The sequence below is a fragment of the Mastigoproctus giganteus genome, chromosome 7, assembly GCF_048544385.1.
Source record: "Mastigoproctus giganteus isolate SK-2022 chromosome 7, ASM4854438v1, whole genome shotgun sequence".
Lineage (NCBI taxonomy): Eukaryota > Metazoa > Arthropoda > Arachnida > Uropygi > Thelyphonidae > Mastigoproctus > Mastigoproctus giganteus.
The window spans coordinates 108,881,712-108,902,927 of NC_143581.1; the positions used below are offsets into that span (position 1 = coordinate 108,881,712).

At 36.6% G+C, this 21,216-nt stretch overlaps 1 protein-coding gene across 3 annotated transcripts in view; it reads right to left on the minus strand.

Annotated features, from left to right (window-relative positions):
* LOC150083141 (glutamate receptor ionotropic, NMDA 2B-like) overlaps positions 1–21,216 on the minus strand; it is a 223,924-nt gene that overhangs the window by 128,222 nt on the left and 74,486 nt on the right. For 2 of the 3 annotated variants that reach the window (XM_090377835.1, XM_090377834.1), the window contains exon 2: positions 3,500–4,109. In XM_090377835.1, the coding sequence (XP_090233961.1) occupies positions 3,500–3,958 (459 nt within the window). In that variant the 5' untranslated portion in view covers positions 3,959–4,109. Of the gene's footprint in view, positions 1–3,499; positions 4,110–21,216 lie in introns of those variants that run through there. The other variant, XM_090377836.1, reaches the window with a different exon arrangement.

The window sequence follows — 21,216 nt, forward strand, 5'->3', positions numbered from 1 at the left end:
AACCGTACATAAAGTGCATATCCGCTTGCTCCTGATTTGAGTACATGGTCGGAATGGAAAACCATTAGTTTTGTCAGTACCTTGTGATGAAGCAAATCACCTGCGGGAGATAAGACATTCCGGTTAATAACTCGGGAACCAAGCATTTCCAGAACTATGTTAATATGAAATATTTTTATTGTCTACATATGAGGAACTCATTCCTGAAGTTATGCCGTGTATTTTTGAGACACCCTGTATAATCATTAGTTTTATTTAGAACCTCTTTAATCGATTTATCGTTAGATATATTATGTATTTTTGGGGTGTACGAAACAAGATCATAACGCAACTGTTACGAGGGTGCCTAATATTACCGTTGTCAGTGCTGATTCAATCCCAAACTACTTCCTGAAATTAGCTTTTTTTTTTCTTTTGAATATATTTTTATATATTTGTTGAATTTATATAAGGTACTAGTTCCAACCCAAGTCGTTCTAGGTCCATTCCAAGAGAATGGAAAGATTTTAAGATAATTCCTAAAGTGTGGAAGTTGATAGGTTAAATAAATTTAAGGAGGAACTGGACAGGCATTTGGAGGGAATGGTGTGATTTTTTTTTTTTTTTTTTTCTGGCTGATGCTGCATAAGCTCATACACTTGCTTTCTTGCATCACATGCCACTACTACTACTATAAGTGACATTGTTCTCCGTTTCTGAAGATCTTTGAAATTGTACTTTTAAAACCATTATCGAATCAGATATTTGCAGGTACAGTACATCCAATAGTTACCCCTTCGTCCATCTGCTTAGAACGCTGATGTGGCTCTATGTGCCCTTGTCTTCGATGTTTCCTCTGCCTTTAGAATCAAAGTATGCATACCTTTTTAAATTGAACTGATTGTGTTCTTTGGCATTACCGGAACAGTTCAAGTATCCGGGAGAGGTTTTTCTCCTTATTATTTTTATCTTAGAGATATATTTTCAAATTCTCATGATCTGAATCGGCAAGTTTTTGATTCATGTGTTGATATTTCGCAGGGCAGTTATTTTATCTATACTTCTTTTGTTTTGCTTTCTTGGTCCCATTTGGAAAAGGGAAAAAAACTCTGATTTCATCTCTTATTCTGACGATTTGATGGTTTTGACAAATCATCCTTCCATTAACCCTCACATGAATTCTAATATCTCATATCCATTAACTTATTTATATTGCCTTGGCCTTCAGGTCAAATCCAGAAAGTCGAAATATATGATTCTTAGTCTTTAATTTAGTTTCACCCAGTTCCAAATTGATATCTTAAATCCATCATTTCCTCTGTCGCCTATAGTAAAGTTATTTTGGATTACTTTGGATTCTAGATTGATTATCGAGGAGTATTTTTCCATAGTGAGTGTCAAGATATCGAACCTTACTAGGCCTTCAAGGATTTAAAGTATGAGAGGTAGTGAATAAATATTTTATCTTGTATATTCCGCCGCTAATGCCATATGGATCAGCAATTCCAAATTGCACATTTATTCCGGTTATCAAATGGGGGAAAAAACGCGATCAAAAGTTCATTCACTCATCGGGCTTCAGTTTTGGATGTTGAAGTGGCTGCTGGTAACTCAAGCTTTCTATACTTGAGCGTCTCTATTAATGTCTTTTGGCCTTTCCTGCAATCTATCTGGGACTTCCAGACAACAAGAACCAAACGTCAAATTCTAGACATTGAATTCAATGTTTGGAACAGGTGACAGTAAATTAATGGGCATTCATTCAGTAGAAGATTTCTGCGCAGTGAACCTGTTTTCCGTTCACTGCTCAAGAGAAACAAAGGGAATGCAAAACAGCTTTTTTTTAACAATTAGGTCCTTAATTTTCATGCTAAATGGAATATAGATCCTACTCTGTATTGTATTGAACCTAGCAACACAGATCCTGATCTGTGATGCATTAAAACTAGAAACACCGATTCTGGTCGGTGATGTGTGTGATGCGTCTAGCGAGTACTTATAAAGAGGAGAATTTTGGCCTAGGGAAACTGCCGAAAGTAATGTCATTGCCACGATATATCTTTAACTGATTTTTAATGGACAGTTTTTTATTTTGTTTAATGATACTTAACTTTTCTTTTGCGCTTGTGCATGTTTTCATTTGTACCGGGTAGCCAGTTTGTCGTATTCTTATTTTGACAAAAAAGTGAGATTATATTGGCTGACTTATTTCGTAGGCAGAGTGGTTCTTTTTGGTCTGTTTGCCATCATTCTTTGACACTGTTCTTGCACACACCATAATATCTGCCACTGCAGAAATACTAACACCTGTCTTTCGGGCACGTGCAGAACAATCCACATTCAGATGTTGTCAACTCACGTTTCTGATTTTATGGGTTTCTTCAGCAACTGCTGGGAATGAGGGGGGGGGGGCGTCCCAAGTAGGGACTATAGCCCCGGTTACGATCATAATAATGTGGATATTTTTTCTGCTACATGATGATTAATCTTAATGCTTCCGTGGAACAATGCCTTATCCTCTCCCCTCCTTCAGAAAAAAATATTGTTACTCCCTTGTTTCGGCAAATGAATTGGGCCTGATGATGCCCCAATTCATTCGCCTGAGATATATTGTACAGTGTGATTCTTTTTTCACAATCATTACGACATATCAGTTCATTTGCATGGGATTTCGTGGTATGCTTAATAAAAGTGGGTACTGGGTGTTTAATTGAACAAGTAAAAACCTGAGATCGAAAGAAATAAACAGAAAATTGCTAAGCACTTTGTAACCACGAATTGCATCAGTTTTATCATTATGTTATATTATAATATATTAGTTATATTTGTAATTATAATATCACACTTCATATTAGTAGTTATATTATCATTCCTTATATTAGCAGTTATTATAAGATAGTCGAATAATTCCGCTGCAAATCACTACTACTGATTTGCAGAGGAATTATTAAATCCACAATATGATAAATTGTTCCAATTTCATTCCTTGCAGGCTAACCTTTGTAAATGGCTACCTTTAAAGAAGTACTTAAATACTATACTTTGTAGTTCAACAATAGGAAGAGGTTGTAAGAAGATCCCTGGCACTTTCTCTCGTCGGAAATTTTACTGCTTGCTGATTCGGCAAATGATTTACCTTATACGAGCACACAAAGAAATATTCAATTATTGCAGTAAATTGGAATATAGGAAATGTTGGAAACTCATTGTATAAAGACTGTTATGTGGCCTTTACGTAGTGTTTAATTTTTGAAAGCAGTGTTTGTATATAACAACAGTTCCTGTATTGATCAAGTTCATTTATTGTACTTGCTTTTGAAGATCGTAACTCCAAGGTTCAGGAACTCCCATTTTTTTAAGCCTTGGAAACCTGCTTCCGAGGTGAAAAAAAATAGTAAATGTAGTATTATCACATACATTCAGGTAAAAAAAAAAATAAAGCGAAACAGTATCAGTAAATTTAACAAGTGTTATTAATTTAACTGCTAGGAAAGGTTAAGTCTTGTATTGCACTTCCTACCTGTTCTAATCCAACGTTATCAGCATTCCAACCGATTACGGGAATACCAAGATAACCGGCGAGCTGCAGGACATACTGGACCGATGCCACATTGCTACCGTAAACTTCAGAGTTGGTAATGTAGAGGATGGTAGCAACATCGTTTGGCAAGAGTTTACTGCACAGAACATCGAGTATCTCTTTTGGACTGGCAGATAGGGACATCGTGATATATTCATACGTAATTTTGTAATGGGTGCTGAAATTCAATGTGACATAAGGGCGGTTTTTATTTAGGGAATTTATTGTATCGTTCAAGCGTTTTTGAAACAATCTTACAGAAAAAGAAGTTTCTGGTACTATAGCTCCAAGTACGATATGCTCATGGTGTAGGCTTTCGTTGGTCTCGAATAATGATGCGAAAATTGCAATCATAAAAACCAGCATTCTCTTCCCTTGGCACATCTTTGCTATCATCATCTTTGTTATGGTACTTCTGCATATATGGTTGTTGATTTTGGTGCTACATACTTCTGTGATTCAACAAGCTAGTGGCTCCCCTCGGATGGAAAGTACAGTCCATTCTGATCAAACGAAGCGAGAACAGATGCATGACAATCCAGTCGGGTTTCTAAAAAAAAAAAAAAATAGAAACAAGATTTAGTTTTATTAAACGTTATATTTTTTTTTAGATAATAATATTCTATACGTTCTATTACGAAATGCTTTTTAATGTGAACTAGCATGAAAAGCACAATTTTCTAAAAATCAGAATGGTATCCTAAGATTGAAAATTAATGAATATATGGAATGGTTCCTGTATACTTATAATAATATTCGTATTTATAAAGTTACAAGAAAATAAATTAACTTCTTCATCGAATGAAAAATGAAGTTCGTGGAAAAAACATAAAAACGGGACAGGTGAACTAATCTAGAAAATATCACCGGACGTATCTTTGTGTACTTTTAATTAACGTTCATAATCCATAAATTGTCACCGTTCAAGTGATCAATCAGTTATTTTAAGAGCAGAACAGCGCCTGTCCACGCTGCGGTGCTATTGAAGTACAGCAAGTCTCTTCCCTTATTTTTTATTATCGGCTGTAGTAATGGTTTCGGCCTCTACATTTTGAGAGAGAATTCATTATTGCATTCCTTAATGCGTAGTCTAATGGCCCACGTTCCTGCTCTATTTGTATCGCTTTCATAAACTGGAGAATTGGATTAGCGAGGTGTCTTAATACAGTCTCTGGAGATTTAGCACATAAGTTTCTTTCAGGGATCAGCCAGCCTACTGTACTTCACATGAGAGTCCTGAATCAGGTCGAGTTGCGGGTCGGTTCTGAGGTCATAATAAAAATGAAATTCTTTATTCATAGAAATGTAGGACACGATTCTGTTACAGGCAACCAGAGGAATCTTACAATTAACTGGATACATTACATTCAATACATAAAAAAACTACGTGGGTACATAGCAAATACATTGCATAGACAGTGTAATATACACAGCTAATATTGCACTAAATGGATTTTATAGTTATTATATACAAGCTGCAACACATTGAGGCAGTCTGGAAACTTTCACTGGGAGTTATGACTAGTTCCGCTGATAATTGCAGGAATGCTGACTGCACTTGACTATGGATTTGCGCTTTTCTTCTCTGTAGGCAGAATCTCTGGACCAAACATCGAAATCAATGTTTGCGGAGTTCAGCGCGCTGATGATGCTGTTCGGAAAGTGCTGCTTAAAGGTCGAGAGCTTCCGCAGGTTAGAACAGAGCATTGGACGGTTTCTGAGGGCTCTACCAGGGATTTTCCAGCATACGATTTCCCAGATATTAACGAAGTCGAGAGCAGCGAAGCACAAATTAAGCGCCATTGTGAGCTTCCTCGCATATGCCAGGTGCTGAGCCGGGGTGTATCTCAGATTTATGAGACATATGCCAAATTTTCCAAAGCAAGGATTGATTTCCAGAAGAGTAAACAATTTGCTATTGATAATTTCATGAATGGCCGGCTTTCCAGGGGTAAACGTGTATGGTCCACAACTCATAATTGCCCCCCTTTATCTTTAAATGTCCAGGAATGGTGTGAGAATGTGCTGCGTTTTAAGCGAGATCATCGTGTGTCCGAAGGATATCCTTGGAACGAAGCGTTTAACGTTTCTTCATATTCTAGTAATATAGAAATTTCCGAAGAACAGCTAATAAAAATAATACATTCACTACCTGACAAGTCCACCATAGAATTGACGCAATACCTCTTTTTAGTCTAAAAATTGTTTCTTATTTCATCAGCAAAGAGCTCACTCAACTCTACAACAAAGTACTCAAATTTGCACAGGTGCCTTCAAGCTAGTTATCATACAGAGTCGTGGCAGTTCCAAAGAAGCCTCGTGCGAAAAGACTGGCTGACTTCAGGCCAATATCAATTGCCTCTCCCTTCCTGAAATGCCTCGAGAAGTGCATCTACAATGCTGTAGCACTCGCAATCTTTGCGCATAGGCCAGAACATACCCATAATGCCATGCCTAATATGTCTACTGTAACCTGCCTACAGTCATTATAACAGAAAATACTTCACGCCTGGAATGACAACGAAGATCTTTACACCGTTTTTCTGGACATGAAATCTGCTTTAGACTCAGTCCAAATAACACCCCTTCTTGCCTTACTTGAGAGACTCTACGGGATATCCGGAAATATGCTCGAGATCCTCAATAATTTGCTATCTAGGAGAATGCTTCACTTCCAAGGCGATGGCATTACAAGTACTAAAAGCGTCGAAGTAGAGATCCCACAATGTGGTTCTCTCTCAGCCTTGCTGTTTGCAGCAATATTCGTTCCACTAATGGATCAAATTCCAGCTTTCCTATCGTATGCTGATGATATTGCATGCTACTTGCCATGCAAACGCCATGTTGGTGATTCACAAGAAAGACAAACTGCCTCTGAATCTGTAAACAGCTACCTAAATACATACTGTAAGTATGCTAAATTTTTTGGCCTGTCAGTCAATCCAGAGAAGTCAAACTATCTCATCTTTACGCCAAGTCGGATGACTTCAACTGATACTGCAGCTGCTCTACTTCCGGAATTGGCAGGAAATGTTCTGACTCCCACAGACAGCGTCAAATTCCTAGGAGTAATCCTGGATGCCAACCTGAACTATAAAAACAAATCCAAGCTCAGTTTTCCAAAGCCCTGGGAGCGTTCTGGGGAATGAAAATTGATCTGTGCAAAACGCACAATAAGCAAATAATCAAGAAATACCTTGAAACTTACTTTTGTAGTGTGCTATGCCGTGGAAGTTTGGTCGGCGGCACCATCCACCAGCTTCAGGAAACTATGGGGCCTCGAATTCTGGGTGCTGAAGTGGGCCAACTTGTGGTCGCACCAGATCTACACAACATCTAAATCTACTCTCTGTCGCAACCTGCAATATACGCCCATAGTCCACAGAGCCCATGTAAAGTACTAAAAATAAAGTCATTCCTTCATTTGTGCTCAGCTAAGCAGGATCACATCAACATCTGGAACACGGTTGGTTGGCGTTTGCCAGGCAGACATCTCCGCAGTACTCCCTCCTTATGCTCAAGACTCCAGTGGTTACAGAATTTCAAGAGACACTTCCCAAATGTGACTCTGGACACTCTCAACTCGTTCAACATCTACATAGACCTGTGAACTATAGACAAGGCATATTGCGATGACATCTTGTCCTATCTTGCTGTTTTTAAAGGATATTTATGTAAGTGCCGATCTTAGTTAGCCGATGTCATTTCGTGTTCTGCTCAACTTGTAGTCCTTTTTTTCTGTAATTTCTACTTCATTTTTACATTTTGATTATCATCTTTGTTTTTATCTATTAATTATTATTTAGTTATTATTATTATTTTATTTCAATTTTTTTTCTATTATAAAACGAAATCCCTTGTATAAACAACGAATTGTAAGATTCCTCTGGCTTTCTGTGTAAGGAATCGCTATTGTATAAAATTTATGTTAATAAAGAATATTATTATTATTATTATTATTATTATTATATAATTATGAACTAACTGGGGACAACTGCTTTTCAACAGTTTGATTTACTCCAGATAAGGATCCATTTTAAGTTCTCAAAATACGTTCCTCGTAAATATATGAATACAAGTTCATTGATCTCATTTCCTTGATAATAAAATATTGTTGCTACATTAACCTAATTAATGTGCATGCGAGCAGGCACATTAATTTCGTTTTTCATATTTTTCAGTGAGATACATTCTCGGTCATTTTGTCCTTCAGGATAACTTATTTTAGCGCCCTCAAATAGCTCGCTAAGTTGTTGACATCTCTGTTCGCTGTTAGTGTCCGAAAAAATTAGTCCCTCGATGATCCATCCCTCTATTCGATGTGACATCTGCTCCGTCCTCTTTCGCTGCTGATTATGACATGCGTGCGTGAAGTGCTCTCGTAAAAACGAACGCATCCAGTATCTCGTGTTGCTCATTGTGACATTGTGCTCATGGCAGAATCTCTCTCTCTTGACTCTAGTATTTCCTTTGGTTACCTTCTTCACCGATTCGAAAGACAGAGAAACTCCCATTACAAAATATATTAAATATAACTTTTCCTCTTCTTCTCCAATTTTTTTAATAGCTAATGCTATCGATAGCTTTGCTTAACTGAAATATATCGGGGCATTAAGAGATGTAATATAATCGAAATATTGTAAAAATACGTCACAAAATCTTTAAGTAAAATTGAAATTAATTAGAATAAAGCACCTGAGAGAAACTTGGTCGTGATGTTGAACTCTAAATGTGGATAAAGGGGGTTTACCGATGAATGATTTAGTTGACAGTTGACATGACATCTTTTTGACGGTAATCCCAAACACAAAATAAATGGCATAAATGCTTAAAGGATTAAGAAAAAAAAAAAAACTCGAATTTATAAATTTTCAGTTCTGTAGATTTTAAATTTCAGGGTTAAAAATTATTATTATTCTTTCTTCTCCTAATCGGTTTTTCCCATCCTGCGACAGGTACTGGTATCAGATTCGTGGGGTGATTATTGGTCTAGAAACTCTCTGCCTCTCCTTCAGGCTACTTCGACTTCCATGTAAGTGTTTTCTTGCGAAGTCTATTGCTGCTATGTTCTTATGCAAACTCTGTGGCAGCAAGCTGGTAGTTGACAGATCGGGATGTTCCATGCGACATTTCTTTGAATTATGTGTCTTAGATTTATGTGTACTTCTTGATCTTTTCGTCGTAGGTTTTTTGGAGGTTGCTGATGTTAGGCACCGCTATGTCGATCAGGTAGGTAGCCATTTCCTCCTTTTTGATGAGGGCATCTCTCGATGGCAGATTTTGTATGGTCTTTTGTGCGGGTAGCCTTATCCATCATTATGGAGCAGTTCCAGTACAGCGTGGGTTTTTTACTTGTAATGCGTGGGTTTTTTTACCTGTTTTACCTGTAATGTTTCTTTGAACAAAAGGTATATTTGTACTAGCTTCTGATGTATCATCCTGGAGACCTGATCAGGTCTATGAGTGTACTATATCTGGGTGATAAATCTGCATCCCGAGGCGATGTGCTGGATTGTTTCTGGGGCCAGGTGGCATCATCGTCATCTGTCAATCTGAGGTCCTTGATGAAGTATTTATTGTAGTTCATGGTGTTCATTTTTAGGTCTTGGATGGCAAACATAAATCCTTCGCTCTCGGGGAAGAGCCCCTCGCTCGAGAGCCATGCATTCGAAGCCATCCTATTTATGTAGTCTTGATGGAGGTCATTGTAGTGTCTGGCGTGAAGTGCCTTCTTCGCCCATTTTTCTTTGTTTCTTCTGTCCGTGAGAGCGGCGTCTTCTTGTTGAGGATTAGCGGCTTGTGCTGTTGGTCTATCTTCCTCATGGCTTGGTAGATTAGCGATATGTTTACTGGAAGTAATCCATCAAGTTCTTAATCGCCTTTTTCTGCTGTTCAATGAGCTCTGTCAAACTCCCTTTCCTCACTCCTATTTTCCGAGCCGTGGTCAGTTTCTCGATGGCAGACTTTGGGTGGTGTTGGAGGCTCTTGGTCATCATTATCCTGGTTGATTTCATAATCTCCTCAAGATCTGTGATACCATAGGAGTATGTCAGTACGGCGACTGTAAAATACTGACCATGTTCCCGCCATTCAGCTTTGACTGTAGCAGGCTCTTCGGTCTGTGCTGATATTTCTCACTGAGAAATATCAGCACAGACCTTTATCTCCTTGTGTTATAGTTGAGCCTGCGTCATCCCCAGATATTTGTAGGTCTCTCCCTCAGTCATGGCTTCAATCTCTTCACCGGTATATCAGGCTTAATGTTTAAGCTTGCAGATGATTAATGTTAAAGCTTGGCAGGGTCGTTAATGACACTAATCAAGGTAAGCTTCTGCAACAAGATCTAAAAAAATTAAACAGATGGAGTGAATTACTCACTCCATCAATTGAAGTATAATATTGCTAAATGCAAGGCACTGCATATGGGTAGCAGTAATCCAAGATTAAAGTACCAACTCTGTGGTGCTACACTAGGGAAGTGGAAAATTAAAAATACCCGGAGGTAATTTTTCATTTTCATAACTGGAGGCCGTCAGTTACGAATTTCTCTGAGCAGAAAAGACAGGGTGTCAGAACAGTTCATGGGATTTTGTCAATGATATACAGAAACTTTGCTAACAGGGGTAAGGAAGTGACTGTTCCATTGTATAAGGCAATGGTTTGGCTGCATCCTGAGTACTGCGTACTTCACATGAGTTTGGAAGCCTCTTTTTGGGAAGGACGTAGATTTGCTGGAACAGTTGCACAGACAAGCAACGAGATTGGTGAGGGAAACAAAAGGGTGATCTTACTAAGAAGGGTTTCAGTTCTGCAAATTGCAGTTTTTGGAGATCACACACCTAACAGGAGATCTGATTGAGGTGTTTAAGCCCTTGATTGGATTGAGTTAGCGGAGGGGGATGGTATTCTTCCTTTGCTTAGACTACCCACGTGAGGGGGGCATAAATTCAGGAAGAGAAAGGATGGTTGCAAGATAAATGTGCAATATACCTTCTGCCAATGGGTGGGGTGATTGATTGTTGGAGCAAACCTCTCTTTCTGTTGGAAATGGGTAATAGATAAATTCAGGGACAAGTAGACAAATTATTGGAGTGAAGGAGTGAATAAATATTTAATATATGACCTTTTTTTTTTTTTTTTTTTTTTTTTGGCTGATGTTTTAAAGCTTGCTTTTTTGCATCATGTCCCACTACTAATACTAATGTTGATACTATATGGCAAGAGAGCAAGCCGGTTTGTAATTATATAATGCGTTCGCTGTTAGTGTACATTTTAGTATCTTTGAACTGTGGCCGACTTTGAACTTGCCATCAGAACAGTTATTCTGTCTCCTGAAGTTGCCACCCCTCATCCCTTCGCAGCTCCTTCCCTCAACTCTTGAAAGATTTCCTGCTGTAAGCCAGTAGCCATTACGTTGCATTTTACGAAATTAGGAAACTAATCTGAAATTTGTGTGCAATTATGTGCTTGATGATTTTAATTTGGACTAAAACTCTTGAACACCGGTGTTCCTTTATTAGTTTTTGCTGTTTTGTGTTTGTACGAAAGCAACCAATGTTATGAGTCATCAGTGTATTGCGTCTGTAAATGGCGGGTTGCTTGGCTAGTTGGATGAAATACTACAGTTCCCAGAAAGTGAAGGGGGGAGGGCATGAAACACGCAATTCACACTGAGACCGATCTATTTGTTTTCGGTGTGATAAAAGCCCAAAAAATTCTTTTTCTCTGCTGAAGGATTTGAACGTTAAGAAGATTCTTACCTTAGATGTGGAGAATTGCTATCGTAACCACCTGCAACCTGACGGGGTTCACTTACTAGTACTTTCTCCGATAAAAATAATTCTGCGAGCGGCGATAGTTTGTTTGCTGAGATTATCTAAGGTGCTCATGATATTCGTATAATGTTGTTCGAAATTCTGGAAGGGTTGTTGATATAAGGAAAGCCTATTTATAATACACACACGCTTGTTTTTTAAATTTTTTTATCTAACCAAATCAATGAAGAAGAAATCTTTATATAACGAATAAGGATCGATATTTAAATCAATCTTGAAATAAAATGACTATTTATCACATACTCGTATAAAAGATGGCAGCAATTCAAAGTGCCACCTAGAAACGTCAGCATTAATCAAACGGAAAGTTGTTGTTTTTTTTTTTTTTTTTAGCACTCAATGAGCTATTTTGGAAAAATCCAATTTTGTCCAATTTTCTCCAAGGAGACAGTGATTTCTTACTAAGAGTTGTTTTCCTTCATCGCAAAGTGCTAAAAGCAGAGAGCCAGAGAAGACACAATGAGTTCTTTTAACTGGTTGTCTTATCTTTACCAGAATGGGCAGCTAACGGAGACTAGGAGAAAACAAACTGGATTAAAAGCGGACCTAACTGTTAACATGGACTGCGATGGTCGCGATCGATAGCTTCTCTTCAAAGGTCAAAATACTTTTTTTCAAGTATGTGAGGTATTTCTTAAGCGTATAATGGTGTGTGTTCATCTTCAAAGCAACTAAGGCTGTGAGGCATCTGTAATTGAGTATATTATTTTGTCAGTTTGCTGTAACAGAAACCCTAGTTTCCGGAAGGGAAAAATCCTGGAACCGACTAAGTCAGTCACATGTTGAAAAAAAGCCATATATATTCCTCGCTTCATTGACGGGATTCGTACTCACCTTTTCCTTCGGTGTGGGAAGGACCCTAATTATAGTTACTGTGTTACCGCTAGGGCTTATTTTAAACAAGTGTGTTATGTAAAATATTACTTTGCGATCATGGATTGCATTTGGAGGAGGGAGCAGAGTGTCCTTGTACCTTCATCTGTTCAGCATATGGAAATGTCTGGATTCGATCCTCCGTAACAGACCAAAGCAGATTACAATGAATGTAGTTCAGAAATACAGGTAATTTTAATAAGGTTCATTTATAAAGTTTTTCTCTCAGAAACCCGGTTTTAATTTGGCAAGCAGGTAAACCGACAATAGAATAAACATAATTTATAGACATGATATACTGATACCTCCTGGCAGTTATTAGAAAACAATATCAATCCAAACTATTTGTTAAATAATTTGAACTGAAGCTGACTAGTGAAGAAAATAAATTCCAAAGGAAATTCCAAATACTTTATTAGGATTCAACATCCTGATGATGGCCTTTAGGATACTCATTGTAGCATTCCTTGACTGTCGCTATTTAATGGGAGAGGATTTCTTTCTGGACTTTGTTATCGGTAAAAAAAAAATAATAATAATAACGTCATATTCGATATCGGGCAGTTACTAAGAAACCCTTGTGGTCTCAGCCGCGTATTTCTCTGCCAATGGCCTTAATAGATCCAAACAAAAATAATTTTATTTTCTTGAGCGGACACGAACCTGTCAAGCAAGCAGGTAGTTTCTAAAGAAGGGAGATGGGAGTCTAAAGCAGTGTTCTGGGGAATCGCTAAACTTTAATCATCATCAAGAAGTAAAACCTCCACCTTATTTAGATAATAAGGAGGAATATTGCCTCTTTAGCCAATACTGGAAACCCTCCCAACTGCAAGCAAGCAAGCAAGCAAGCAGTGTCTATTGTAGGACGGTAAGAAAGATTTATCATGAGAGTTTCCATAGGGACTCTACAGCGACAAAGTGCTCATAAATTGAAGTGAATTTTTTGTGCAATCATCATTATAAATGCTTGGATTAGTCTCCTCTCTTGAATTTTACTTCAATCCTTGTGTATCCCAAAGTTATAAAGTCAAAGTTATTCTATAGTACAATCTACTGTACTATTCTTTAGTACAGTAGATCGCATTTTATGTGAAAAGTGACTGTGAATTTCAATTATTATTATTAGTAGTGGTATCTATTTATTGCCATTTTCATGAGCCCCCTCCTGGACAGCCTTAAGGACATAGACATATGTCCTAAACTTCATGAAGCAATATGTATGCTATATGTAGATATTTATATAGTTTTTTTTACACATTTGTTATACCATTTTTCAGGATATCATCGTTTTCAAATTCAGTCTGATAGCTCATTTTGTATAATATGTAAAAAAATGCATTGTTTCATTTAGTTTTAAATTTTATTTAAAATAACAGTTATTTAATTTATTTACATCATATCTGGCCTATGTAATATTGCACTGCTATCTTGTACGTAATCTGTATGTAAAGATGGGAACGTGCAATGACCTGTTTAATTTTTTTTGTTAACACTGAGAATTAATTTTAAAATTAAGAATATTTGAGCTGATACATATTTTAAGAAAGTTTCTTTGGTTGCGTCTCAACTGGTTGTCGTTTCAATTCCAGCTCAACTAGCTATACCAGATTTTGTGAAGTCTTAAATACTGAAAGTGAAGGTTTAGTAACCCAATTCCGCAGCTTATTCAACCAGCTGAAGAAATTTGAGAAAAGTGGTAGGTAGACACAAATTCACACATTTTCGAGACAGAGAACAATTGGATACAATCTGGTCTGTATTTTAGCCTGAATTTAGCGTAACTTATTTTTAGTGTATGGTCCATTTGTATTGGTCCTTGGTGTAGGTAGCATGTAGATGTGATTGGAAGTTTAGTATTGTATTGAATGCTGTGCTTAAATCTTGAGTGACTTGTGAATGAAATTAACTTACAGTTTAGGGCTCTTAACACCATTCATAGATGTTTGGATGGGTTAGTGGTGAGACTTAAACAATAAAAAGAGTGGATTAAGTTGGACTAGTTCTACGGGTGATAGGTAATGCTACAGGTCTAGAAGATTGTAGCTAATTTCGTATGAGATTAGATTTAACTCTTAGTTAGATGGATAGTGATACGAATCTTGATACTATCAGCATAGATATCGTCTCAACTAACCATAAACTGGGAAAGGGGTGTCACATAGAACGAATCAGAGAGGATCCCCTTCCTAGAAAGGATTTCATCTGTGAGTGAGTGGAAGAGAAGGATTAGAGACTCAGCATTGTTCACTAATAATTAAATTTAAGTTATGAAACTTGATTATCTTGATATGTATATATTTCCTTGATTATCTTCACAGTGTACATATTTCCTTCTTATCATAAAAAGTCCTTGGCGTCTTGCTGTGAATTGTTGTACCTGTCTCTTGCACACTAACATTTTATTATGTGGTAAGACGGTATTATATAGCCCCGGAGAGAAAGTGAATACAGTTCCTCTTGTTGTGATAAAATTCCTCAATGCTGGAGGTGCCGAATGACGGCTGAACATTATACCGCCGTTAACGTTCTCTTTAGGCATATTTCGGCCTCATGTGCCCTTACACATCCATAAAGAGAACTAATGCTTGTTTTGCAAGGACGATTGCGAAAGTAGAAAAATTTGTTTTAAGTTATAGACGCTGTTTTAGTACCTTTTTTTTGGATTATCTGATTGGAAAAAATAGGCGAAAGCCCTTTTATATTATTGTATCTTCAATTTGAAGACTGATGCGAAATGTACGAAATGTGCCATCACGCTGCATTTTAGAATTGGTCTATTGTCACAGTTGTTCCACTAACGTTGAGAATAGCTACCGATCAGAACAGTACTACAAATTGATAACGAAGCATTGCAAAAAAAAAAAAAAAATGTTACACCATCTGATAATAGGAAAATGCGATATTCAGTTTTTTGCGATGAACATTAGGCAATTCCGAATTAGTATATTACAACAAAAGTCTTCTTAGACTGCTAAACCTCAGAAACGAAAAGTGGTATGTAATTCATCCACTCATCGAGGTTAATATTTTTGGTAGGACAGTTGAAAAATTCAACCGTTTTGTCCTCAGTATTCGAACCCAGTTGGAAAGACCCGGGTTCGAATACTGAGTTAGTCTCAGCCGAGAATAGTATTTACCTCTGGAAATTATTGTTTTTCGTCCACACTGCTAGATGAGATAATTCTCGAATGGCCCTAATATAACGACTTTTTTGTTCTGTTCAGAGTTGAATTTTTCTCTGACTCTTGAACGTGAATAATGGGAGAATCTGCAGGCTACAACTGGGCCACTGTGGATCACCAAAAGTTTACTTTGTCTGTATGCCATTTTGTATTGTATTCTCTGCCATCCACTAAGAAAATAAAAAACGAGATGCGAAGAATGATAAATTCTGTTAGACAGGCATGTATCATTATTGAGATATACTTTATTATTCTATAACCTCATTAGTAAAATAACATTCGTCCATAATTTAGATTTTTATTTGTTTCGTACTGGTCTAGGATGACCTAGTTACAATATGAATAATCGAAAGAGAAAACAGTTCTAGTCCAAGTGAGAGCAAACCTTCACAAAATAAATTTATACTTAGATTTAAGACTGTTTCAATGATCTACATTTTGATTTATTTCAATTAAGTACTCCACTGTCATGCGAGGTTTCTTGAAATAAGAAAATATTTCTTTTGAAACAATATTTAAATCTTCAGTATTTTAGGCACGATGGTTATTTATATCATTAAGAAGTATTCAAAGAAAACATTTATTTTTTTTTAGATTAGTTATGATGCAGTAGTCCATTTTGGTAATGGAATTTCTATGTTAACGACATCTGTGGCCAGCGGGTGGGTTATTTTTGTGTTCTGCACTAGTTTCCTCATGGAAACATTAAATTACGGCGTTGTAAATTCAACTCAGAGGGAACAAAAAAGAAAAAAAAAAAAACATTAAGTGCACACAGTTCTAATTCTTTTTTCCTATAGTCAGGCTCCATTTCAAAAGCTAAGTAAGCACTTTCATACGAACCATTTGGCAGCTGTTCGAATAGTTAAAAATAGCTGTTTTCACGTAATCATTGCAGTAAGCTTCATGTGTGACTTTATGCATTTTTCCTTCTTTTATGAAAATAAACTTATTTGTGGGCTTTTCTTTTTTAATCCAATTTATCGGGTCTTAAAAATATTGCAGATTATGCTCGCATACACGCATAAGTATACAAGTTCATGTATGGATAAGCGAATAGTTAAGGGCAGAGAAACCTCGTACAACTCTCTCTCTCTCCAGCTAATCACCTATATCTGAGTCCTTGTACCTCTCTAGTGTTTCTATAATTTTTGTATGTTTCCATGCCAGTTAAGCTGTTTTTGCTTAATCGCCATGGAAATAAGTGCAAAAAATCCCAAGCTTGCAGAAAAAAAAATACCACACCTCCACCTGAAACCGACTAACTCAACCTCATCAAATGATAACTAAGTTGTTTTAGAATAAGCGCAAAATAAGGCAACCAAAACAAATGAGGGATACTGAGGGTATATTGTAACTGAACATTGTGCTTATTGTTAGGTCAGTTTGGCTGTTTTTTTTTTAGACAAACAGAGTTCCACGGATCATAAAACCATGGAACCCTCGCCTCACTACTCCATCATGGCATAAGCTTCGGGAGAGATTTCCTCCATTCGAGAATTGAACTAGTTCTGTTTTACACTGTGTGGAACAACATCTGTGCCATCTGCGAGAAACGTAAATGAATAAATTTTCTGTTTATATTCTGGGGCGGCCACATAGGCTCAGAGGAGTTTATAAGTTAGAGTGAATACAAGAATATGAGCAGCCATGTTGTCTTGAAGGCTTGAACCACGACTCCTCGCGTCGCTCAGCTACGATGTGGTTGGAATAAATAAGAACCAATAGATGACCAAAGTATGGAAGATATTCATATTTTTCTAACGACTTTTTAGATTTTAACACTAATTTTTGTTAAAATGTAGATGCATAATGGGATAACTTAAATTGACAACAGAGTAGAAGATCATTTATCCGAAAGGATCGGGGTTTCACCTGTTCCTATATATTGAACATGTTAATCCTAAATTTAATGAAAACCAGAAACAACAAATTTTTGTGTGACAAGAATAAATGTGTTCCAAGTAAAATATATCTAGAAGCGTTTTATTTAAATCGTACTAATCATTCCGTGACCTAAACAGAATGAATACTTTGTGTAATACAGAAGATATATTTATTCTGATCCTTGGTTGGAAAATCGGGCAATAGCATTTGTATTTATCTGGAAGTGACGAAGATTAAGTATCATAGATACAATAGGAAACGAAGTACGCTGCTCGACAAAATTAAGAGAACACGCAGCTTGCGATGAAGCGGGACAAAATTTGTTATGGTGGTGTACCATAGAATAACGATGAAATGAAGAGACAGTGGGGAACTTCGAACAGGTATAAGGGACATTTATAGGGGTTGTATAAGAATTATGAAAAGGGTCACATTACAGAAGTCGATAGAAGATGCTCGAAAATATGGTCACATGGCATCAGTACGGCGTATGATTCCCTCTAATGGCTAAAGAGGCCTGATGGCGATGAACCATGCTCAATATAAGGGTGTCCATAAGATTCTGTGGCAACAAATCCCATTCTTCCACCAGTGCAGACCTTAGGTCACCAAGAGACGGAGGAGTTGGCTATCGGGGGGAGGTGTCAAATACTACCCCCAAGGGCGTCCCACACATGTTTGATCGGATTTACGTCTAGTGATTGTGCTGATCACAGCAGTGATGAAAAGACATGAAAATAAAATTTGGGCCAATCGCCCCCCCTAAAAAAGTCGCGCTTAGGGTTCGAGGATCTATTCTCGGTCCCACAAATCCGCCGAATGTCACTGTGAAGAAGTATGAACACTGCTAGGACAGTCATGAGAGTACTCCCTGTCTTATTGAAGGCTTTCCTCTTTCTTGGGAATTGGGCTCTTTTCAATTTAGGCGCCTGGGTGTGTTACATCTGCTGACCGGACTTGAGCAGAGGTTTCCTTGAAAAGATCTATAAGCGCTTTTATCTGCTTACTTAGATTACGCTATTCTTTCATAAACTTGTCCTTTCATTCTTTTCTCCCAGCAGTAAACGACTTTATCCCATAAAATTAAATAAGATCATCATACTAGGAAATAGCCTACGCCATGGTAATTTTCTTATTCTTGTTAACTGACACATTGCTGCCATCACTAATACTTTTACTGTCGTTTACTTTTGGGCTTAGAACAATAACGATAATTTTCGAATCAGTAAAGGAGAAACAGGAGCATTTCTGTCAACTGCATGCCTTTCTTCTGCTTAGTTTTCACTTATATTTGAACGGTATCATTTATTTTCATAATTCATTATTTCAACCAGTTTGACTGCTTGTTAAACACCTCAGGTCCAAGAAATTCGGTATTACAGGCGTTGCCAGTGAACATCATCGTTGAAAAATATTGTACCAGCACGGCTTCAAAATATTTTAACATTATTTGATATTATTCCAAACATGAATAATTTCTCGAAATTAGTATTGGTATATGCTCAACTCAATAAACATCATCATACCACGCAACTCTTAAATTTTTCATCATTTTTCTACGGTAATGGCACTTCATTTTTTAATTATGTTGTGATCTACGGGTCGGATCCGAAATGTATAATTTGATGGCAAATATGTAACAAAAAAAAAAAAAAAATTGGAATCGACATAGTTTGCTGGTAGATGAGTTGTGCAGGTACCAAGTAACAACCAGTTTTGTGTATTGCACGTAATCCTTTGCACGTTCCCCGGCTTCGAGTTCAAAATGGTGATTAAACCAGTCACTAAGATTTGATGAATGATCTACGCACTGGCTGGATGAAATTTTAATACCTTTGAAGGCACACAGTGTTGCACTTTTTCCTCTCGCAAAATGCTTGCAGTTGTGGGTACCAGTAGCATAAGTAGCAGGGCGAAGAAGTCAAACGGGAGAATACAGAAGTAGACGCGTTTAGTAATTATGTAGTATTCCCGGAGTATAAACAGAAAATTTATTTACCATACGTTATTTTTGCCTTTATTTGGACTCAACACCTGAACCTGATATTTTATCATCATATTTGGTATTCATCATAACTTAATCATGTATCATACATGACATTAATAAAATAATGATATTCTATCGTCGTATTTTATCGCTGATATATTACTGTGAGAGATAACACCAAAATGAACCATGTCATCAACATTATAGATGTTCTCTAAACTAAGATTATAATGTCGCACCTTTGTTGAGAAATCTCTGAGATTCCTCTGCAGCCATATGAATGGGAGACCGTTTTTCGCCGAAACTTTGAGACAGCGAATGACGACGCTTTTTTGACTTTCTTCAAACATCCGGTAGAATAATCAAGGTCACCTTCAATTTCCTTTCACCCTGATTGACTTTTGTTTTCTCCTGCAATGTAAGTGCAGATAGAGGAATGCGTTTTCTCCTAAGCTCTCTGAAATGCATGCTTCCCAAGCTGCTGGAACCACTCGTACATCACTGAAGGCTGTTATGCGGGCCACGTGATGTTTTTCTTTGAGTAATACCCTACTATTGTGTTAAAAAAATGGGGGCCTATATATCCTATATCGTTGTTTCTTTGGAATCAAACTCTTGGCGAAGTCGAGACAAGCTGCCACCACCATCTAACTTCCTTAGAACCTGCACTTTCCGATCGACAGCGAGTGTATTTGTTTTTATTTTCGTATCACTACCATTTGATTCGCTTCGTGATCTTTTATATGCATTAAAAAGATCATTTTAAAAATTATATATTAAAATAAAACAAATGTAGCAAAGAAATTTCGAATTAAATAAATATTACTAAAATGCATTAAATAAAAATATTGCTTTACAATATTTATATAAGTATTAGTAAATTAATAAGAGGAGTTTACCTCAATACAGTACGTGGAACACTTCCGTATGATACCCTCCAGAAATTAAAACGGAAAAAACGAAAAAATCGACAACTTACCGGTACATTAAAGTAAAATATAAATAATTAAAGTAAAATATAAATAAATAATTAAATAATCAATTTAACACAATTCAAAATCAATTTAACACAATTCAAAATCAATTCAAAACAATTAAAATTCAAATTAACGCAGTTAAAAGAATCTAACGAAAATATTCAAAACGATTTTCCTTCCTAAGGAAGGAAAATCGTTTTGAATATTTTCGTTAGATTCTTTTACCTAAAAAGACAAAGGAAAATTCAAAACGATTTTCCTTCCTAAGGAAGGAAAATCGTTTTGAATATTTTCGTTAGATTCTTTTAATTGCGTTAATTTGAATTTTAATTGTTTTGAATTGATTTTGAATTGTGTTAAATTGATTATTTAATTATTTATTTATATTTTACTTTAATTATTTATATTTTACTTTAATGTACCGGTAAGTTGTCGATTTTTTCGTTTTTTCCGTTTTAATTTCTGGAGGGTATCATACGGAAGTGTTCCACGTACTATATTGAGGTAAACTCCTCTTATTAATTTACTAATATTATTATCAACGTAGAACATATTGAGTATTACAGCTCTGATTCATACTATCTAATATTTATATAAAAAAAAAGCTTTAAGAAAATTGGAAAATACTACATTTGCTGTTTACATTACATGAAAAATGGCCATCAGAAACTTTTAACCTGTCTTTTATCGGCTATCTGTCGTCATTAAACCATTGGTAATTTGCGCAACTGTTTTATTATAGAAAGATACATAACCCATCCATCTATAATAATAATAATCATTTCCTGTGCAACTGCGCTGTGACCATCCAGGAAGGAAGAAGAAGACAACGCATGAAGTGGAGTATCGAAATGAATACATCATGCGAAAAAATTCATCATGCGAGTCGAGCATACTACGAAGTAAGGAAGCTAGC